This window comes from Struthio camelus, chromosome W (genome assembly GCF_040807025.1).
Source record: "Struthio camelus isolate bStrCam1 chromosome W, bStrCam1.hap1, whole genome shotgun sequence".
NCBI classification, from domain to species: Eukaryota; Metazoa; Chordata; class Aves; order Struthioniformes; family Struthionidae; genus Struthio; species Struthio camelus.
Window position 1 is genome coordinate 60,162,287 of NC_090981.1, and position 20,517 is coordinate 60,182,803.

The 20,517-nt window shown below is 38.7% G+C and overlaps 1 protein-coding gene across 7 annotated transcripts in view; it reads left to right on the forward strand.

Annotated features, from left to right (window-relative positions):
- Nucleotides 1-20,517, forward strand: part of LOC104138537 (protein hinderin) — a 173,613-nt gene that overhangs the window by 50,167 nt on the left and 102,929 nt on the right. For all 7 annotated transcript variants that reach the window (XM_068924828.1, XM_068924822.1, XM_068924827.1 and 4 more), the window contains one exon: nucleotides 18,909-19,036. In XM_068924828.1, coding sequence (XP_068780929.1) covers nucleotides 18,909-19,036 — 128 coding nt within the window. The remainder of the gene's footprint in view (nucleotides 1-18,908; nucleotides 19,037-20,517) is intronic.

Genomic DNA, 20,517 nt, shown 5'->3' on the forward strand with positions numbered 1-20,517 from the left:
TGCGTGGACAGTATGCTAAGGAATTTTTCTCAAGAGTGAAAATGAAATTTCTTTTTGAGGAGGGCGCAGCGTGAAGGGAGACACTGCTATTTCGCTTGACTCAGGAGGCTCTGTCTTATCCTAAATCACATATCTGTCCTTCTTCTACCTACTTTCGGTACAAAATGTCATCTGGAAAAAAAAAAAAAAAAATTAGTCATAATGTAGCGGCAAAACTGTTGCCTGGAGAGTGTGCCTGCTGAGAGCCAGACGCAATTTGGAAACAGTAATAAGTTTCCCTTGATATGATTATTTTCACTCTGCTTTAAGGGGGAGAGAGGATGGAGAAGTGTTTGTTCCTAATGGGAATGCCCTTGAAAGAACAAGTAGGCGCAATCAAGGGAAAAATATACATATTGTGCAGTTAAGATTGCAGTTCTTCTACAGACTAGAATAGATTCTAGTTAAATGAGAAGAGAGATGGATTATGTGCCGAAATGCAGTGTAGCAGTTAGTTTTCTAACAAATGTCGGCATCAGAGCTGTGATGAGTGGTATATGTTGTTTGTGTCACGAGATTATTTTAAAATGGTTAGTCAAAGTCTTCGTTAACGTGGTGAGAAATTCGAGCCACTTCTGCCAGATGTATGTTGTCCCTAATGCAAATAATGCACTGAACGCCTACTTTTTTAAAATACTTTTTCTGAATAAGACATCTTAATTTTTTTTTTTGAGCAAAATGGAAAATGTATATATGTAGAATTACTCACGTTAGATGTTGAAAATAGTCCTTTGGTTTCAGTCTCTTCCCCTCTGGTGGTAGCCAATACCACCTGCGTTAAGGAAACTGAATAAAATACTGTTTTTCGTTTGCGGCAGCCTATAAATAAGGTTGCCGCAAGGTATGAGAAAATTCTTTTGAGGCCTTTGGTGTCCTGAATCATGCAGTTTAATTACATTTTCTTAGCATATAAAGAGTAATTGGGGTAGTTCATTTTGTACCTTGGAAATGTTTCAGGACCGAAGTGGCAGGCTCGGAAGGTGTTTCAGAATTTGTAAAATGTCACCTTCTCCCTTCAAAGAAAGTCCAGATAGATTTGAAGGGATGTAAAAGTGCAGTTGTAAATGACCCTTCCCCAAGCCAGTGAAAGAAAATAAAAAGGTGGAGGTAAGCTCTGATTTTGAAGGCATTTATTAAATTCCCAATGCTGTAGCCATCACACTGTCAGTGTTGTACTAGACCTGTTGGTAATAAATGTCGTAACGTTTTTTTTTTTTTTAATAACTTATTTTTATGTGGCTTTTACTTGAAATAATGCTGGATGAGAGAATCCTTGGTAACTCAGAGCATATTCTAAGTTGAGTATTGCATTAGTGCAAATCTGATGTAGCATTCAAGCAAATCAGTAATAAAAGTTTTGAGCCTTTTTCAGTTAGATGTAATGGCTTCTACTCGGATTTCTATCTGTAGTCCACCCAATGATGTGCAGATCGGTCTTATCCCTTTCCTTTGTATGTGGAAGAGGTTTTTCCCAGGAAAAAAGAAAAGATCTTTCCTGAACTGTTAGGAAAGAAGCAGGAATACAAATGGAATCTGAAGCGTTTTGCACTGGTTATTAGAGACCAAAATAAAAGCAAGTTGTTGTTTTAAGACATCTTTGAACTTGTGGTATGAAGCACCTGGTAGCAATAATGTGATCCAATGAAGTCTTGATTACCTGATGCAAGTTTCTTGTCTGGTTCCACTCTTCATACCTGCTGCAGAAATGCCTTTCTCCGTGTTTCCTTTGGTGCTGTACAGGCTCCCTAACTGTCTTACGAAATAGTGGATCAGAATGTGCTATAAACAGCTATATTTCATTCGGATCGGTTTCTGTTGGGATTGAAGTTCTGATGTTCAACCTGAAAACCAGTTATTCCGGTTCTGTAATTCATTTTGTTTTAACTTACTCTGCTGAACACTTATTGTTAGATAAGTATTCCAGTTTTAGAGTTCTGTCATTACCTGTATATGTTTCTACTGGACTTTTAGATTGCAGTTGTGCATTAAAAATGGAGTGCTACAACATATTTACCAACGTCAGTGTAAGGTTGACCAAACTAGCATGATCTAAATCGTATATTGCTTTGTCCGTACTGGGCTTTAGGGATATGATTTTTGCCACATGTTCTTTCAATTTCGTTATAGGCTATAAGAAATAGAGAATAATTTCTTAAATTTTTTTCATTTAAGGGCGATATTTGATCAGTCAGGCTGTTTTTATAAGTTTTGTTCTTTATTTATGGCTTTATTATTTGTAAATCTGTTATCTTGACTCTGGGTAGAAAAGAAAAGATTGTTAGCTCTGTGTTTAGCTCCGCCTCCTTCAAAAATATCGTCATCTTTTTGCAGTGTTGTGGGATTTATGAAGAACTGTGAGGAGAATTGGCATATTTCAGATAGCCCCCTCCCCCCCCCCCCCAAAAAAAAAAAAAGCTAAGGGTATTGGTGCAGGACAGTAACGTGTTCAGCGGTTTTTTTTATTTGTCATTTAAAGGAGAATATATAGATCAATTCAATTTGTGCATGATGTGATGAATTTACATTCTGGATTGCACGTTAACATGACAGAAGTTGCAACTACTAACATACCATTGACATCAGAAACCTGGGCAGAGCTTACATTAAAAAAAAAAAAAAAAAAAAAAACAGGCTAAAACCCCATATACTAATGCTTTCCCTGTGCAGCAGTATACAGACTTACCAGTGTCAATGAATATTGTTCTGCTAGTATATTTCTTATTTCATGCTTCATTTTCTCTTCTCCCAGAGCTAGAAGTGTCATAAAGTGTTTTGCATTATAAGTACTAGGGGTATTGTGTAGAGACAGTATTTGCCATGTCCTAAGAAATAGAAGGCACACAGTGAAATCAAAAAACTGAATAGACAGTTCTACCACCTCTACCGTTTTTCCGAAAGAAAGAGGCAAGAAGTAAATATGTGGGCATCAGGAACAAACTGTGTCTGTATATTGATGTTTGTTTTTCCCATGCAACAAAACTGATACATGCACTTACTCCAGATAGGTCTGCACATAGGCTTTGTGTATTCGTGTTCATAGCAGTTACCAATATGTGGGTTCAGCCTAGCTACCAAGAAGCAGGGAAAGGAAAAACACAGTTAAATAGTGGCTCAGCTCCTCTGAAATAGGTTTTAATTGAGCTTTATGTGATGAAAAGCTAATGCTAGCTGTTTCCTAGAGATGACTAATTTTATGTTCCAGTTGTAAACAGAAGAGATAGAACCGTAGTCAGAGAAGGCTTGTAACAAAATACATGAGTGGGTATTTGATTATCGACAATGCTTTAAATACTTTCAGTTATCTTTTTGAGGAAGAAGCCCCCTATTTCTCTGTTTTAGGCCGTACACTTAATGACAAATACGAGCACTGTGATTGGTGCTAGACAAATGCTTCCAGTGGGGAAGTTTCCTGCGGTAGTTCTTAGAACAGGAAGTAAACGTCTGTATTGGAGAGAATTGCTCTTTGCACTGATAATTGCAATGATTCTCTTCCATGAAAGCTACTTAACTCCAAAAACATATTTAATGATGGTGTGCATACAAATAAGCTGTATTTTCAGTAGTATTCTATACCTCTTCTGCATTGATCAGCTGTAGTACATTCTGAGTACTTCTCAGAATCATGGAAATGAGATTTTCCTGCATCTGAAAGATAAGCATTTACATTTTTAGATCCTTACATTTCTTTTCCAAGGTTTCTTTGATCTAGATATGGTGGGGTGGAGAAAAAAGAGCAATGGAGAGCAGTGGTATTCAAAATAGCACCGTCTTAAAATGTTGCCTGGGATTCGTAAACTTAAGCAGAACGAGCGAGAACCAAAAATGCAGATCCCATCAGTATGTCTGCATTTTATGTCTCTCTGAAAGAGAGAACATTAATAGATTTTTCTCATGTTACTCTGTCAGTTTAGCTATATTTAAAAAACAAGCCGTTCCAGCTGAAGAGTTAGAGGCATGTGCTTTAACAGTCCTAAAGGAAATGTAAGAAACTTGGGCAGTGTTTGCTAACCATTTTTTACTGGTTTTGTTCTTGCTGAAATAAGGGTCCATTCAAAAGGCTTTATAAGGTTTACTTGTGAATACGTTGTGTCTAGATGTTGGGGAATTTCTCTCCTCGCACGGATGCTAGGATAGGAAGTGATCTCATAGTAATGCCGAGTTTGTTCTCATCTCGTTTGATGGTAATGCTCAAATTGTTCTCATCTTCAGAACAATGGATAATATTTAGCCCCCACCCCAAACGCCTTTTGAGATAAGTGTTCCCCCCACCTTCTTTCCATTCTGCAGACTTGGGAACTGAGGCAGAGGGACAGGCTCAAAAGAGTTATAGAAGAACGAATCTTTAGTGGAGTGTAAGCCTGAAGACTTTGTTAATGGGAAAAACAAAACGCAAGAAAAACTTTACATCTATTCCTACCTGACTGAAGCTGTAGTCAACCTCAGAGATCTGGCATCTGAGGAAAGTGATGACATGAAGAAACTATTCAGCATGGAAGATCATGTAGAGATCAAGAGAACTGGAAACAAGTCAGCAGAATTAATATCTCTAAAGAAAGACTTGTAGAAGAGATAGTGGAAGATAAGTCGGAGACTGTCTAATATAAAAGGTTTTAGGAGCAGTAGGCATGAAGGTGAGAGCTGAAGGAGGAACCAAAAGAGCAGTTAAGACCATAAGTATGTGGTGATGACTGTGGCAGGATGTGAGGTAGAAGAGTAGTTGGATTTTTTTTACAGGATTGAATGAGGAGTGGTTTATGAATTTCTGCAGGAGCTACTGCGGAAGAGAAGCATGACATCACTGACAAGGTGAGGCTACTTCTAGCACTTATTTGATCAAATCAGAGGGCACGTATTCATACTGGGGCAGTTCCGCTGTTAAGGTTAACGTTTCTCCTAACAAGAGCATTCGCCTTTTTAATTGGTGCTGATTTCAGTGGAGGCTACTTTTCTGAGTGAAATTCTGCATTGTTGGTCTTGCTGTAAGAACAGTCTCCTTAGTAAATATGTTTCTAGCTCTTCGAGATGTGAAGAAGATAGTCCTTCCTCTCTCAGTCAGTATGCTGCTGGTTTGCCTGATCTATGGCTAGGCAGACTGAAAAAAAGCCTGAAGAAGTCTAAACTTCAACATTCGTCTTTATGGGAAGTTACTAAACTTCCTTGCCTATGTCTGTCTATTTCAATGCCAGAACTTCGATTGAAAACAAAAACTTATCTTTAACGTAATTCAGAGCCTCATCATAAAACATGTCATGTGGTTAACCTTTAATACAATCTAACATTAAAAAAATAGTTTGCATCTTTTGCTGGTAAATTACTACATAAATATTTAGATTAGGTGTGAATAGGAATGTGGCATTATTTATGGATCCATATTTCTTTGGCGTTTCAGATGCATGGTGGTTTTGCTCCTTAATAAATGCAGGCATTAAAAGAACAAGCGCACACAAAGTGCTAATTTTAAAGCTTTGCAGCTCTAGGGGGAGAAATCTCCCCATGTTTTGTTAGAACTGCTTGTCATCTCCTGTTGCATGATAGAAAGAAATCATTTAAAACACTTGCAGTTGCATTAAGCTCCTTTATTTCTGGTGGTTGTCACAGAGTGATATATCTCACCTGCTAATGCAGATTGGTAGCAGAGCTGCTTGTCAGATCTGAAGATGTTTTGCCCCTCGTTTTAGAGGCAGATGTATTATGGTGCTGTTACTACTTTTAATTTTTGTCCTTATGTTGCATCAGTTCTTTCTCACCGTTGTCCTTGGCCGGAGAAGGAAGGGAATATATGAAATGACTTACTGGTGAAAACCATAAACACAGTTTCCTCTTTTTTTTTCTAGTCTAGCCATAGACCAGACTACTAGGGAGACTGACCTCAAAGCTCCATTACCATTAGGGAGCACAAAAGTTCAGAAAATTGTCCTAAAATAACAGTATTAGAAGCTCTTATGGAAGCACTTTGTCCAAGATGCATGAATTCTACCTGCACTGCACAGACTTCTGTGAAAACCACCTCCTCCTCTGTAGCTCAGCTTCCCTGTATGCACTGTCCACCATTGTAAAATGGATATATCGGGGCGAGGACAATAAATCCGTTGATACTTGTAAGCTACTCAGATACTGCAATGATGGAACTTCCTAGCTATTAACTACGTTTCCACGTCAGATGTAAAAAGCATGGGTGTTTCCCTGATTTCTTGAAATCAAGGAAAGGCATTGAGCAGCTATGCTGCAGTACTGTCTTCTAAATTAATCCTGCAATTCCAAAGTTAATTCTGTTGGGGCTATCAGTCATCCATGGTCCCGAGTGTTTACCAATAAGAACACCTCACTTACTGAATGTTGGTACTTTCATGCCTTGAATTTAGTAGAAGTATCAGTTGCGACCTGTGGGATTTTGTATTCCGGTTCACTGATGCAGAACAGTTTTATATCCCTTTTTTTTTTTTTTCCCCCAACTTCCGCAAGGAAAGTAGCTTTCCAGACTTTTTTTTAATTTTTATTTCTGGTCTTCTATTTGAAAACCAGACAATTCTAATATAGGGCCCTTACAAGGTGTTCAGGTAGGCTAATTTTTCTTTCCTGATTGTTGACAAGAAACAAACATGCCCATATGCCTTGGTGCAGAAGGATACCTTGATGACCTGTTGGTCTGGAAAATGCTCCTTGTTTCTTTGATTTTTGTAGTCCCCTAATGTGTAAAAACTTTTAATATTTACTGATTTATTTTTTTCCTATTTCTTTCCAGTATCTTTGGATAGATGACTCATAAATTTATTTTAATCCTGGGGATGTATTTTACAAGGAGACCTTTTCAGTAACTCACTTGGCTAAAATCTTCCAAGCATCCATTTTGAGCCCTGCATTATCTGTAAATCTCCTGGATTATAAAATTTTTTTTGGTCTTCATGGGGAGTGACTTTATGCATGGAGGGATCTGACTGTGATTCTGACCATATCCAATAATTAAAGAATTTACCAAAGAGCTATTTGCTTACTCAGATATCAGTCCAGTGGGAGAAGGATATCTGGAAGTCTCATTTCCTTGCTGCCAGTCTTTCCTTGCTGTCTTGATATCAACTCTTTTCAGATTTTTTTTTCCTGTTGATTAGCACTTTGATGTTTAGATTTCAAAATTCTTATCTTCTGGAGTAAAGATCCTCCAGAACTGATGTGTGGGAGGCTAATACTTAAGTATATTTCTGTAAGAGGAATAGAGAACTCTACTAGGGAGAAAAAAATCGTAGTTAAAGAGAAGGTATTCTCTCTCTTTCCCACTGGTATATCAGACTTCTCTGGCTCATGCACATCCAGATGGATATCTTGGCATGCCCCATGTGAGAAACGGAGAAGTCCTACAGAATGCGAGCTATTCTTCTGGGGTAATAAATATGACGATACAGGGATGAGAGAGGTGGTGTTCTCCTTCCAGGAGATTGCACTTCCAGAGCTCATGTAACTTGTTTTTACCTGAGGGCACATAAACTTCCAGACTGTCTAGGGTAAATGTCAGTCAGTCACTGTCACTATGGAAATAGGCTTTTCCTGGCAAGACCCTTTTTCTAATACAAAACTAGTCAGCCACAGTAAGCATCTTTTTATCCACGAACAGTAGAAAACTTTAGGAGTTGTGCACTGGACTCCTGGAGTTTAGTCTTTGCTGTGGACACTTCTCAGCAGAATCATTCCAGGTCATTTGTGCATGTAAAAATTTTGGTTTGGTTTTGTTTTGTTTTCCCTTGCCTGATTTTTTGTTATTCCTGTATAATATTAAGGCACAATGTGCTGGTCTTCCCTGATATGTTTGCAGAGGCAAATGTATTTAATCTTAGGCAATGTATATTGTTTGTGTAATACAGCTTCCTTCTCTTTCCCAATGATCTGGATCCAAAGAAGTTTAAAATACCTGTTAATCTGAAGAGCTGTGTCTCTTGACTTCTCCACTTCAACTACTTGTAAATTTTTGAATTGGAAGGACAAAAGAATGTCATAATTCTTTAGATTTGGATGGTAGAAGTTTCCTGTCTTGCAAAATGTGGATGTGTCACCTTTGGGTCTGGGTATGAGGGAAGTGAAGTCAAGAAATCAAAACCAGACTGAAGGCGAAACAAGTGATTTTTGTTTTTAATTAAAGTTTTAAACATCCTGGTTTAGTTTACCTAGCAATGTCTTCCATTTTGAGCTATGAGGCATATTTTAGAATATAGTTTTGCAGAAAGAGACTACCACCAGGAAAAGCAGCAGAACACACCCTGTTTCAGACAATACTATTTGAGACCTTAGTGCTGTAAATGATGTAGAAATGTGCATGTATTAATGAGGGGTGTAATAGGTTTCAGTGAAAGTGGGAGATAAGATGTGTTAATCTTGTATATTAAATAGTCCTACAACAATGAACCTTATAATGAGCCTTTTATTAAATCTTTTCTTCGCTGGCTTCAGTTCAGTGTAACCAGTGCTTTTCAGTTTGTTTAAGGCCAGTTTTTGCAAGGAAGGACTAACTTTAAGGCCTTTGATGCTGTTCTGAAATACTTATCTAATTAGAGATGTGCGCAGCACGTGTGATGGAAAAGACAGTCTTTGCAGCATTGTGAGATAGAAGACTGATTTTTGGGGTTGGGAGAACACCTCTTTTAAAATTAGTATTAATGCTTGCATGGAAATTGATTTGACCACAGCTACCTTTTTGAAAAAGAAGCGTTGCATTTCTGTTGTCAACACTGCTGCAAACAGATTGCATTCTAACAAGGTTAGAAAGACTGTCAAAATAGCAATAGTTTTAAATGAAAAAAAACGTATCTAGAACAATCTGTGATTTTTACATTGTCTGTGCTGTTCTAGTTGTAACACTTTCTTGGCTTGATGGGTGTGTGGAGGTGTGTTGTGGTTTTTTTTGTTTTTTCTTTTTTTTTTCTTTTTTTGCAATGTTGGTCCAGTAACACTTACAAGGTTTTCATCTTGCCACTTGCAGATACTCAGATTAAAATCTACTTGCTGCTGTTCTCATTTAAAAAAAAAAAAAAAAAAAAGCGCCAAGTGTTGAAATAGCCAAGCCTGATGCAGATTGTATAAGACAGAGGCAACTGCATGAGGAAGAAGCAGACAAAAGAATTACCCATACTGGTCAGGTTTCCTTCCCATTAAGGGCCTGAACTAGGAATCTGTCCTTGTACAAGCAGTGGGAGCTGCCCACTTGGTTGAAGGAGGATCTGCTTTTCTCTGTCAGCATTATTCCCATTTGAGGCCCATAAGAAAAAGGTTCAGTGAGAGACATCAGGTATATAAAATTAAGAGTGATGATTGATTGTTTCCTGCAAGGAAGCAACAAGACAGACACCACTGTGTATTCTCAGGTGATCCCCATTCTGATCGTAACCAAGACCAAACCTGATTAGCTTCGTTATAAAACAAGTTGATGTTTTGTGATCTTACATTCTCATTCTCTGCAAAGCAGACATCTTTTTGATTTACTATGCATGCTCTTTAATTGAGATGGAGATGCTGTAGCTCTGCTTTGAGTAGATTCAGATTTTCTTTTTCTTCTTCTTCCCCTTTTCTCCACGCATCTGATTGAGCTCACATTTTTTGCTGTTAAATAACTCCTCCTACTATGTGTAAACAGAACGGGCTGAGCATCTGTTTTCAGATGCCTCAGTTCCCTCCTAGGCTAAAAGCACCTTATCTGTCCCCAGGCTCCTGGAAGGTGCTCTTTGTCAAATTAGAGTAAAGAACATGGCTCTTTTGATATCAAGTGGTAGTGGCATGACAAATAGCTTTACTGTAAACAGTAAGAGTGGCTACTGGAAAAGATTTTTAATTCTCGCAAAGGCCTGCGACTCAAACAGCAAGTATTTCCAGTGATAGGTATTTTAAGTAGTGCTGTCACTGAACGCGTGGTTGGAAGGGACTGTAATTTGAGAAAGAATGGTAGCAGCAGGGTTGCACGGCAGATTTTCACGTTTCTAAGTGATATGGTAGATACCTCTGTGTAACAAATATCCTCGAGATTTGACGAGCGCTCTGCGCTGGTTAAGAGCTGTAATATCCAGGAAGGTCACTAGGTGGAGCGTCAGGTTCATTTTTCCTGTCGCTGTGGCTGACCAGTGCTTTTGTGGGCTTTGTAGATGCACATATGGTAGAATATTATCATTTTATGGTTACAATTATGAGCAATTTGATAGAAAATGAAAGCTAAATTATGCAGTGTTCCTTTTATTTGTTTAATTTTTCACTCTAAATATGTAACAGGAAAAAAGAGTGCTCTTTTTGTGTGGATGGTGATAGGTGCAATACCTGGCTTCATGTTCTGACAGGGCATAGGCTGAGGTTATTTTCTGTTGTACGTGATGAAGTGTGTGGCGATGTTCTCAGTCTGGAACTGTTTTGCACAGAAATTGTCTATGGACAGATCTGCAGACTTCTTTCTTCGATAAGAAATATCTTACACTTTCCAGTTGATGGATAAATACACAAGTTCCTTAACGGTTGCCATCTAACAAAATGGCAAAGGAAATTTTTAGATTCTGAAAATAGCTATGGACTTTGGCAAAGCATCCCTAACAGGAGTAAGGATGTTCTGAACAAACTCTTGTCGGTGAGGAAATCTCCTGCCATCACGGTTCTCAAGCCAAAAGTAAAATCTTGTTATGATGCACACCAGGACCAGTAACTTGATGATCTGAATGGTCTGTATGTGGTATATTCAGGTCCTTAGTTTTTCTGTAGTCAGATTTTTAGCTTTTTTTAATTACAGTAAGGCATGTTCTCAGTAGCATGAGTAGTGGGATAACTTGTCTTGTGTGCATTGTATTCTTCCTTCCTTTTCATTAGGAGAAAGTTATTCGCATAATCTGACTCTAGTGTGAACCTTTTATTTTCTTTTTTTTTCCCCCCCTCTACTTTTAAGTATTCTTTTGTTTGTATTAATGAAGATAAGGCTGGAGATGTGTTTTCTACTTGGAAGAGAAAGTGCAAGCTCTGAGATAGTATTTGCATTTATTGATCCAGGCACATCTGCTGGCATATGTTGGTGTGTGATATTTTTGTCCTTACCCACCTTTGAACCAGAGAATTTGGCAGATAAGCGGTCCAGTTTGATTGGCATATCCTGTGGAAAGTATTTTTAATACACAGCATCAAATCCTATACCCTAAACTGCTTTTGCGTTTTCGGAGTGTGATAGAGACTTCTCTGAGTTCATATGCTATGTTGAGAATTAGTCTCAAGTTTAAATGCTTTCCTTGCTCTCTGTAAATCATACTGGTTATCATTTTGTTCGGCCAGTTTTAGATGCACTACGTTTATATTGTGCTTCTCAATGTCTTTCAGTGTGTTTAAAGTGAACTTGGGAATTTCATCATCTGCATGGAACAAAGCATCTTAGTAGATGTAAAACTCAGCTTATCTATAAAAGAAACAAATAAAAAAAAATTACAGGTACTAGGAATAAATAATACTGGCAAATTTAACTACGGTGGGAAATCTTGTGCCTTTTATTGCTTTTTTAGCTTCTCTTTTAGCAGTTGCCATACAGGTGGTGTGGGTGGAGCTGGAAAGATTATTTTTCTGAAGCAACTCATTCAGCTGTTTAGGAAACAGCATTTTTTAAAGTTCTGTTTCACCTGGCATCAATTAAGTCCAGAGAATAGATTTGAATTTGATATCTTACATATGCTGCCAGAAAGCTCCAAAGGACTGCCCTAGCTTTGTCCCTAACTTTGTTCTGAACTCTGAAGCTCTTCTTAAGGTAGCTAACCATAACTTAACTAATTTGTATGCACCGTACATTCTTGGCTCACTTCAAAGTGTAATCAAGTCATGAACTAATTACAATACCATATTCCCAAAGAATGTAAATTCAATTTCCCTTCAAACAGAATGGGAGTATATTAAGCAGTTCCTTTATTTGAGAGCTGCAGCATTAAACAACAAAATGCTGATGCTTCAAACGGAAGTGAGGTTCTTAACTTTTGTAGACTTTGACCTATCTCCTTACGCATCTTCCCTTTTCGTTCTTAGATATTGAGTTAATTTACAGACTGGATAAAAACATTAAAATATTCAAGTGTAAATTAAAATGTAACTGTTGGACTTCAGATTGCAGATCACTGTATCTTATTGTATGTGACTTGCTTCTTTATAGTATTTTCAAAAATGTGCTTCCTGAGGCTTTTGGATCACAAGGAGATTGTGTTTTGAATTGAAGGCTCATAAAAGGTTCAGACCTGCACCAGACGATTTCTTTAATACATTGAAAAGTGGATGTGCAGAAAGTTCCCTACAGGTTCTTAACATCACTGTGCCAAAGAGTCCACATAAACTCAGTTATATAAGACCGAGTGGAGTGAAGTTGTTCATAAAACATTTTATTACCTTCAGTCTTTGCAGCATCTTCAGAGTTTAGATAATAAACCTTCATAGAACTTACTAGTCTTTACCCTTTCACAGAACAATGATTCACATAGGTTCAAGCCATTTATTTTCTTTCCGTTAATTTTAAAGGCAGAAGAAATGTGTTGGAGCAGAATTTGATCTGTGACTGGAAATGTAGCCCTGTTTAGCTGTGTACTTCAGAAATGTAGTCCTGTTGTTGCTCTTTTGAGATGAGCTGATTGTGAAAATACAGGAATGTGCATGTATTAATTTTAATATACAACTTGTGTTTAAACACAAGGTCAGCTTCCAATGAGCTACATAGCTGTTTATGTTAAAGGAAATAGCTTAGAGTATCTTAGTTTATATTTGAAAGTATTCCTTTTAGATGTTAAATCATTAATACTAGCAATCTATTCATATGTTTTTTTTCCTATTAAGTAGTTGAAGCTGCACTATTTTAATCCTTTCTTTGATTGGGAAGAAGAGAAAGCCTGCAGGTGGAAATCGGAATGGCATATGTATATATGCCAAGTGGTCTGTTTTTATCTATAAGTATATACACGCACACACAAACTTTCCCAAAAGGCATGATATCTTTCTCTTATTGATATGCAAAATTTATGGCAGAAAATAAACCTTGTTGCCTCATGTGTCAGCATAGTGAAAAGTATATGCTTGGATGATGCATGGAAAAATGTGGGTCCGATTGCATACTGAACTTGCTTGTACTGGAGTTTGCTTGGAGGCTGCCATGAGCCCTTGGCATTTGGCAGACTGTTCACAAACGCTTTTCCCTTGGAATCTCTCAGTTGTATTATGAACATTTAAATGTCACTTGATCCGTACTTGTAGATACAGAGATAGGATTAGTTTGAGACCCAGCCCTGTTGGGTCTTAGCCTTTGCTTAAGTTTAGTGAAAAGCTTTCTTACTGTTATGGCAACATTTTAAAGGCATTTTCTAAGGTATTTTAAGGCTGATAGCAATGCAGTGGGATGCCATAGTAGTTTAAGGTGCCAGAGTTATAGACAGAATGTATATTCAAACAGATGTGAGCGTGCTTTGACGTTGTTCAAGTTGCCAGACGCAATCCAGCTGCACTCTGGAAACGGTGTAGTGCAGTGTTGTGGCCAAGCTAATAAACCCCATCAAAGCAAGGTAAATTAGATTGGGCATGATGCTGTGCTATTGTGGCTACTCAGCTTCTTGAATAGGGATGGCTCATACACAGCCAGTTTGGAGTGCAGGCAGACAAGCTCAGGTCTGCCTGCAACTCTGAGTAGTGTGTGGTGGTGTTTTTTTTTTTTTTTTTTGAGGCTGAAGACCTCTCTCTTAATGCCTAGTCTAGCGTCAGTAGTCTAGTGTCAGTGACACTTCCTCAGCTGCTGCTTCTCACTCCAGTTTTCGCACAGCCTTTGTCTTGAAGGAACTACCTGAGGCAGTGAAGAAAGTTTAGTCTTTGCTGAGACTGCCAATATGATAACTAGTCAGCTTTCTAGATGCATGCCCTCAAGCAGGAATTTAAAAAAAAAAAAAAAAAAAAAGTGTTTGGTGGCTACTAGATCACGACTGCAGATGTCAAAAAGCTTTTTTCATCATGAGCCAAAATCGTATCCTGAAGATGATCCTTGCATGTCTACCACAAAACGTAAATCAACTTACTTAGATTTATAATTTAACTTGTGCCTGTTTGACTTTTTCCTTCTTTTGCTTGTTTTATCCATCTTTGCAGATCTCTGTAATAACTCTTAGTCTCTGGGGGAACTTTCCTTGGCTGTAAAGGCTGATGGGATTGGAGTACCATGTTCTTGAAGATGGAGATTTAGCTGTTGTGTTCTCTTCTGGACATGGATCAGAGTATGCAGCCCTGAATGAAAGGATGGTCCAAGTCAGAATTATAGTCGGGGACTACAGAAGTATAGAAAGGGACTACAGAAAGTCCACCCTGGGTATCCTATTTGATCCTTGGAAAGCCTCTTAGGGCTTTCTGCATGGGTGAATGCAGACAAACTTGCACCGTAAGCTGATCAGATGCGGGATGATTCTGTTCTGTGTTAGTGCTGTGCCTGAGCTGCGCTAGCTCACCCTCCAGCTACCAGACTTCTGAACTGGAGTTGGCTTGTGGAGCGTGGGACTGCTGGGCTGCACCTGTGTGCACAGACGTGCCCAAAGACTCCCTGTGCCACAGTTTCTCTGTTTGTAAAATGTGAACGGTAGCACTTAACGCCCTCCCCAACAAGGCTTGTGATGAATCGTTGAGGAATGAAACACTTGGTAATGAGTTCTCACAAACACTCCACAAATATAGCAAGGCCTCTTGTTATTTGTTTGATTGCCAAAAAAATCTCATTAGTAGTGTCTATAAAACTTCCTTTTTCTAGCCCCAAATTCCCATGGTCAGAGTCTGATTTAATTTTTTTTCTTTAAAATAAATGGAGGCAAAAGCAAACATTACTTCTTGAGTGATACAGGCTTTAAAAAAAACTTCTCTTTAAAGAAAAACTCCTCTGCTTATCTTTTTCTCTCAAATGTGATTTAGAAAAGGCAGAACTACAGCAAACGGCTAGCCATCACTGAGTAGCCTGGCGTTGGCCAGATTTGAAAACCTGCCTTCTCCATTAACAAAACAATGAGGGTTTGAACTGCTATAAAGCTGTGTGGCAGCTAACACTGCTTACAGAAAGGCACGGGCGTTGACATGTAGAACTCAGAAGCTTTCTAGGAAGCTGCTAATTTGCTCAAAACCAGAAATACTTCAGACTTTAAACTGGCCTTTACTTATAGTGAAAGCAGCTGTGAAAATGTTGCACTGGGAGCACTACAGGAAGTCAGAGTGCTGGAGACTTATCACTTCTTCTCCCCACTGCTCGCCCCCCCCCCCCGCCCCGGATTCTGGGAAAGCAAGGCACTGTAGCTGTCTGTCTTACTGCAGCTCATGAGAGGGTCAAAAATACTTTAGCAAGGAACAAGTGGGAGCAGTTGGTGTCAACTGTAGTTTTAGATAAGACTTGATATAAGCCTGAGGCTAAAGAGTGGAGCTGGAAAAAGTTTAGGATTGAAACTTTTCAAGGCGGACGGACCTTGCCAGACAGCTCTCTACTGCTGGAAGAGGTGGCCTCCTCTCCCAGCTGTGTATTCCCTCTGCTTCCGTCATGCCAGCTCTTGTGCTCAACTTACCCATCGGTTTGCTGGTTCAGTTTGCTAAGCCCTCAGAATAACTGAGCTCGCTGAGGGATTAAGAGAGCTCAAGAGCTGGTGCAAATTGAGGGGGTGAGACTTCCAGGGGTGAGTGAAAGCGTGCTTTTTGCAGCAGTCGAGCATTAGGTTGGCTGTGCCTTCTCATGAAACCTCATCCCCATCCCAAAAGAACAAAAATGAAAAACCCCTCTTTGTTTCCTGCCGAATGTTCCTCCCTGGAAATCTGTTCCTAGCCTCTGTAAGCATGCCACTACAGCATGCTAGCAGTCCCTCTTCTCAAAGCCAACTCTGTCTCCAGTGAGGTTATTATCTCTTAAGAGCCATAAATGAACTCTTAATTCTGTGACTTGCATTCAGTGATGAAATTAACTAATTTATTCTATAAAATATATAGTACTTACAGTATGGCATGTAAATGTGGCTGTTAATCTTAACCTTTGCATTTCTGATTTTGATTTTTTTTTCTGTTCTCCCTCCCTTAATACTTTAATATTTACAATCTCTGCATAAAACAGATTACTGGAATACATTCAAATGTGTATTTCTTGGACATAAAACTACAGTTTAGTGAAATGCAAAGCACCACTACTCTCAGGTAACTAATATCTTATAAATCTGATGTTTGTGCTCCTCTACGCATAAGGAAATATCTGATTTGAGCACTTAGGCACATTTTGCTTTCTGTGGAATGTGAATCTATAAGACTTGTTGTCCTATAGACTTTTTTCATGCTTATAATATTTACTGTTTTTTTTAAGCAGTTGATGAAAATACTTATCATTTACTATGTATTTGTCTAGAGAATCTATTCCTGTTGTACATATGTGTCTCCATTATATCTGAAGGACCTAAATATTTTTGTGGCAGTGTTGTATATTACCTATCTAACTTGTACATAGAAAAGGAGATGCTGCTTTTAGCGAAGATTCAGTAGAACAGAAAAGTAGGATCTAATATTAAAGCTTATTTCTTAAAGTATGCTGCAGTAAATGTACCAAGCACATTATGAAGAATTATCATAGTTAGAACTGTGCTACATGTTCCTTCAAAAAAGGAAAAAAAAACCTGTTCATTATGTGAAGTATTGTATTTAGTTACTTGATCAAAAACCTTGCTTTGCTTATTCTTAGACTATGATGGCTGTAACAATATGGTGCTTAGTGTATAGTGAACCATTCAGGTGGTGTGAATGAAAGGTTTTTAATCTTTTTAATAGAAGAAATTTTAACCACAGTTACAGTGCTGACCCTATCGTAACGAAAAATTTCAGGGACATCTCAGCTGCCGTTCAAGTTCATGTTAACTATTGCCCTTCCCGCTTGTGATCACATAACTGTCCCTTGGACAGTCAACATTGCTTACATACTTTCCTAATGCTACTGGTCCATGTCACGTTGTAAGCTGTACTTTAACTAAATTTGGCAGCTGCGAGTAAGAGGTGGCAGGAGCATGTACGCAGCAAGTGCTCTGCAGTCTGTAAAATGCAATTTGGGCATCTCTTTTATTATACACTTGCACATTAAGCTGAGAGAGAGGGCTTAACTTTCAAGCAGGGCTGATGTTAACGTTTTGGCAAGAATGAGAGTAGGTGCATCGCCATCGCTTGTGTACCCAAAGGCCACGGAGGGTAGTCATTCTGTGTGCCAGCAAGTGTGCTGGCTGGAGGGAGAGGTGGGTGAAATCTGTTTTGTGGGAAAGGGGTTACTGAAAGCAAAGTGAATTAAGAGGGCTGTAAAAATTGATAAAGATAGGACTGTCTGTTTTTATATTCTGCCACATAACATGGGTTTAAATGAATTTGCCTATAATTTGTCTTCAAATACCGACATTTAACTCTTAGGCTGTATAAATGAACTGGCTTTTTCTAGAGTAAAATTCATGCCCTGCGTCCAGGCTAATATGTTCACCTACTATAAACATTACTGCCTATGGTTACAGCCGGAATAAAAAATTCCTTTTATATACATCATAGCTGGCAGAGACTCCTGAGACCACCACAAATCACTTCAGCCTTTTGGTGCTCTCTGATGGAATGAAGTGAAATGTAAAACAGCTCAGGCTTCAGGCGGTCTGACTCTGGAAAGCAATTAGCTTGTTTAGACCATTGTTTGTATCCTCCCATTTTTCCAGGTGCTGAGCAAAGGTATTCCAGGAGCTCTCCTGATTATTAAACCACAGTGTTAAATTAGTCTCCTGTTTCTTCCTTCCTAAAATGTTTTGCTCGTCCTCTGTGTAGCTTTTTATTTAAGTAAAACAAAACAAAAAGACCCAGCAATTCCCACCCCCAGATGAATAAAGAAGAAGAAGAGGGGGAAAAAAAAAGAAAAAGAAAAAAGCCGGGGTCATAACAGGAAATAACAAAGCAGTGAGTTATTTATGCAGCCGTGATTGGCAAAAATGATTGCAACATGAATTTGCCCAGAAGCAATGATTAGATCATAAAAATGTTAAGGAAATCTGTAACTCAACACCATTTTATAGATTGAAGAAGTTTTTGTTCCCTACCTTAATTGTGGTGACTTGTTATTAAAGTATTTATTCAGAGTAATCTCTTTGGACAGCGAGCCCTTATCCCATCTGCATGCATAATTAAAAGTGAGGGGGAACGAAGGGGGAGCATAAATGGTTTACCATGCTACATGAGCAAGGGAGGGAATTACACAATGACAGGTGAAGAGCAGATTTATCTCCTGTTGGAATTTCAATGCTGCAAGCAAGGCAGGACACTGTTGCTTGCTAATATCCTTGCAAACACCGCAGTTGCTGCTTCTCCAGATAACTGTCCAAAAATCATTTCTCGTCTCTAAAAGGCCTACAGTGCTGCATCTGTGACTGTGGTTTTTGAGCCACTGGTATTCAAGCAAAGGGATTGGATTTGGGTGTGTGGGCCTGTGAATCCAAAAAAAATGGATTGTGCTTAAAAATTTACTCACTTGGCTGGCTATTTATTTATTTATAAATAAACATTGGTAGTGTCTGTCTTTATTGAATACAAATCAGAGGGTTGTAATTGTACCAGCTGAAACAATGTAATCACCTGCCTTCTGCAGCCCTCCCTTTTCCAATGATAAAAGAATTTGGTGCAATTCTTCTTTTTTCCACTTTGTGAGTAGAAAGAAGGTTGTACTTGGACATTCATCTCCAGGCAGATTTATCATCATTAGGCAGTACTCAAACACACAGTATCTGTTTTTAAATTGAACTGTTACAGATCCAAATCAGATTTACATAGAATAAGTTGGTATCTATTTGAGTGTAGCTATTCACTAAAGAGTACTTTTCCCTTAACTTGTGACATCTCACCTCTGCAGCAACAGTACAGAGAATGCCAGGAACTTTTGAGCCTTTATCAGAAGTACCTAGCTGAGCAGCAGGAAAAACTGTCGCTCTCCCTCTCTGAACTCAGTGCTGCCAAGCAGAAGGAGCAGAAGGTAAGGTCTTCTCTCTCATCTCTGTTTTAATGATATCTTCAGTTATAACTCTAGAAAAAATGAAAAGATGTTTTCAGAGTCCATTGTCTTGTATTACACAAGATTGTAAACTCTTTGTGATTGGCTTCCCATGACTCCTTTTCTTAGTACATGGATCGCAAGGAAGCAAGAGCCTATTAGAGGCAAAGTGTGGGGGTGAAAGTAGTTGACCATGTTGCAGCGTTCTACAATTGTAGCATTGTTGACAATTTTAAAGGCTATAAATTTTCACTGTGACTTTTGATGGTTGAAAAGGAGATTACAGGTGATGCGTTTGGTCAATGTGGGCTTTCTGAAGTTTGTACGGCAGTCCATCTGACTTGAGCTGTTCATACAAGACCTAAAATTGTCAATGCAGTTAAAAAACAGGAAATATTGACTAGGGATACAATCTGTTAAATTAAGTGGTAAAATGGTTCTCAGTTGTATGTGCTTACAGACTTAAAAACATGGTTGCCTGAGATTTCTTCCAAGAACTAGGTACTACATTTGCATCCCTGCTGACAGCTGATTATACCCTGGAAAATAAGGCAATTCATGCAAGTACCCTACTTCATGCTATTCTTAGCTGCTGTTCTCTTCCCATTTTTACCCTGTGCAGATCTCCATGCAGAATCTGTCCTACCTAAGACCGTGTCTTTTACATATGTTGAGCTCTTGATCTTTTGCTGAAAGAGTCTTAAATGCTTATAATACGGCTAGAAGTGAAGTCGTCAGCACAAGGTTTCCAGAAGATAGCTTGATTTCTGCCCCTCAGTGGTTCTCTGCTAACTAAATTGCATAGGCAGTCTGCTTAGTCTGTGAAAAGGCTAATTTTTAGTTCTTTTCCTGCAACAGGTAGCAACACTTCTAACTTCATTTTCAGCAGGAATTTTTTTTATCCTGCCAGTGTGTATGTTTTAAGATATGTGGCTGGATTTTGAGCTGTTTGTCAAATTTTCGCACCTGTACTCGTTTTACTTTCATTCTTTTGTACGTTTCTCAGACATCCCTTTTGTGATGGTGTTGAGCTCTTAGAATAAGAACCTTTTTCTCTGAGAATGGGTGGTGCCAGGCTTCTCACCCAAGATATGCAGCTGGCTGGCGGGATCTTGGTGGAAACCAGTCCTGAAGAGCCCGCTTAAGCCAAAAGCACTGTGGTAACTGGGTTTAGGATGATGCCATTACTTCTCTTTGAGCCAGGCTTGAAACCTTTCCTCTTTCGTCCACATGCGTCTTGTTCCAGGTTAGCTGTTGGTATAAAAATATCCAATCTTCCATCACAAATGCAGCGCTAGAAAGCATAAAAGTAGGCAATAGGAAACCTTCAGGCCATTAACTGTTAAATTATCATCTGACAGTTCAGCAGTCCACGTTCATCTCTTCTTGTTCTTCTCTCTTCCTAATCACTCTTATCAGTGTATTTATAGGGAGGTTTTTGAACTTTTGTCTTCTCCGTTTGC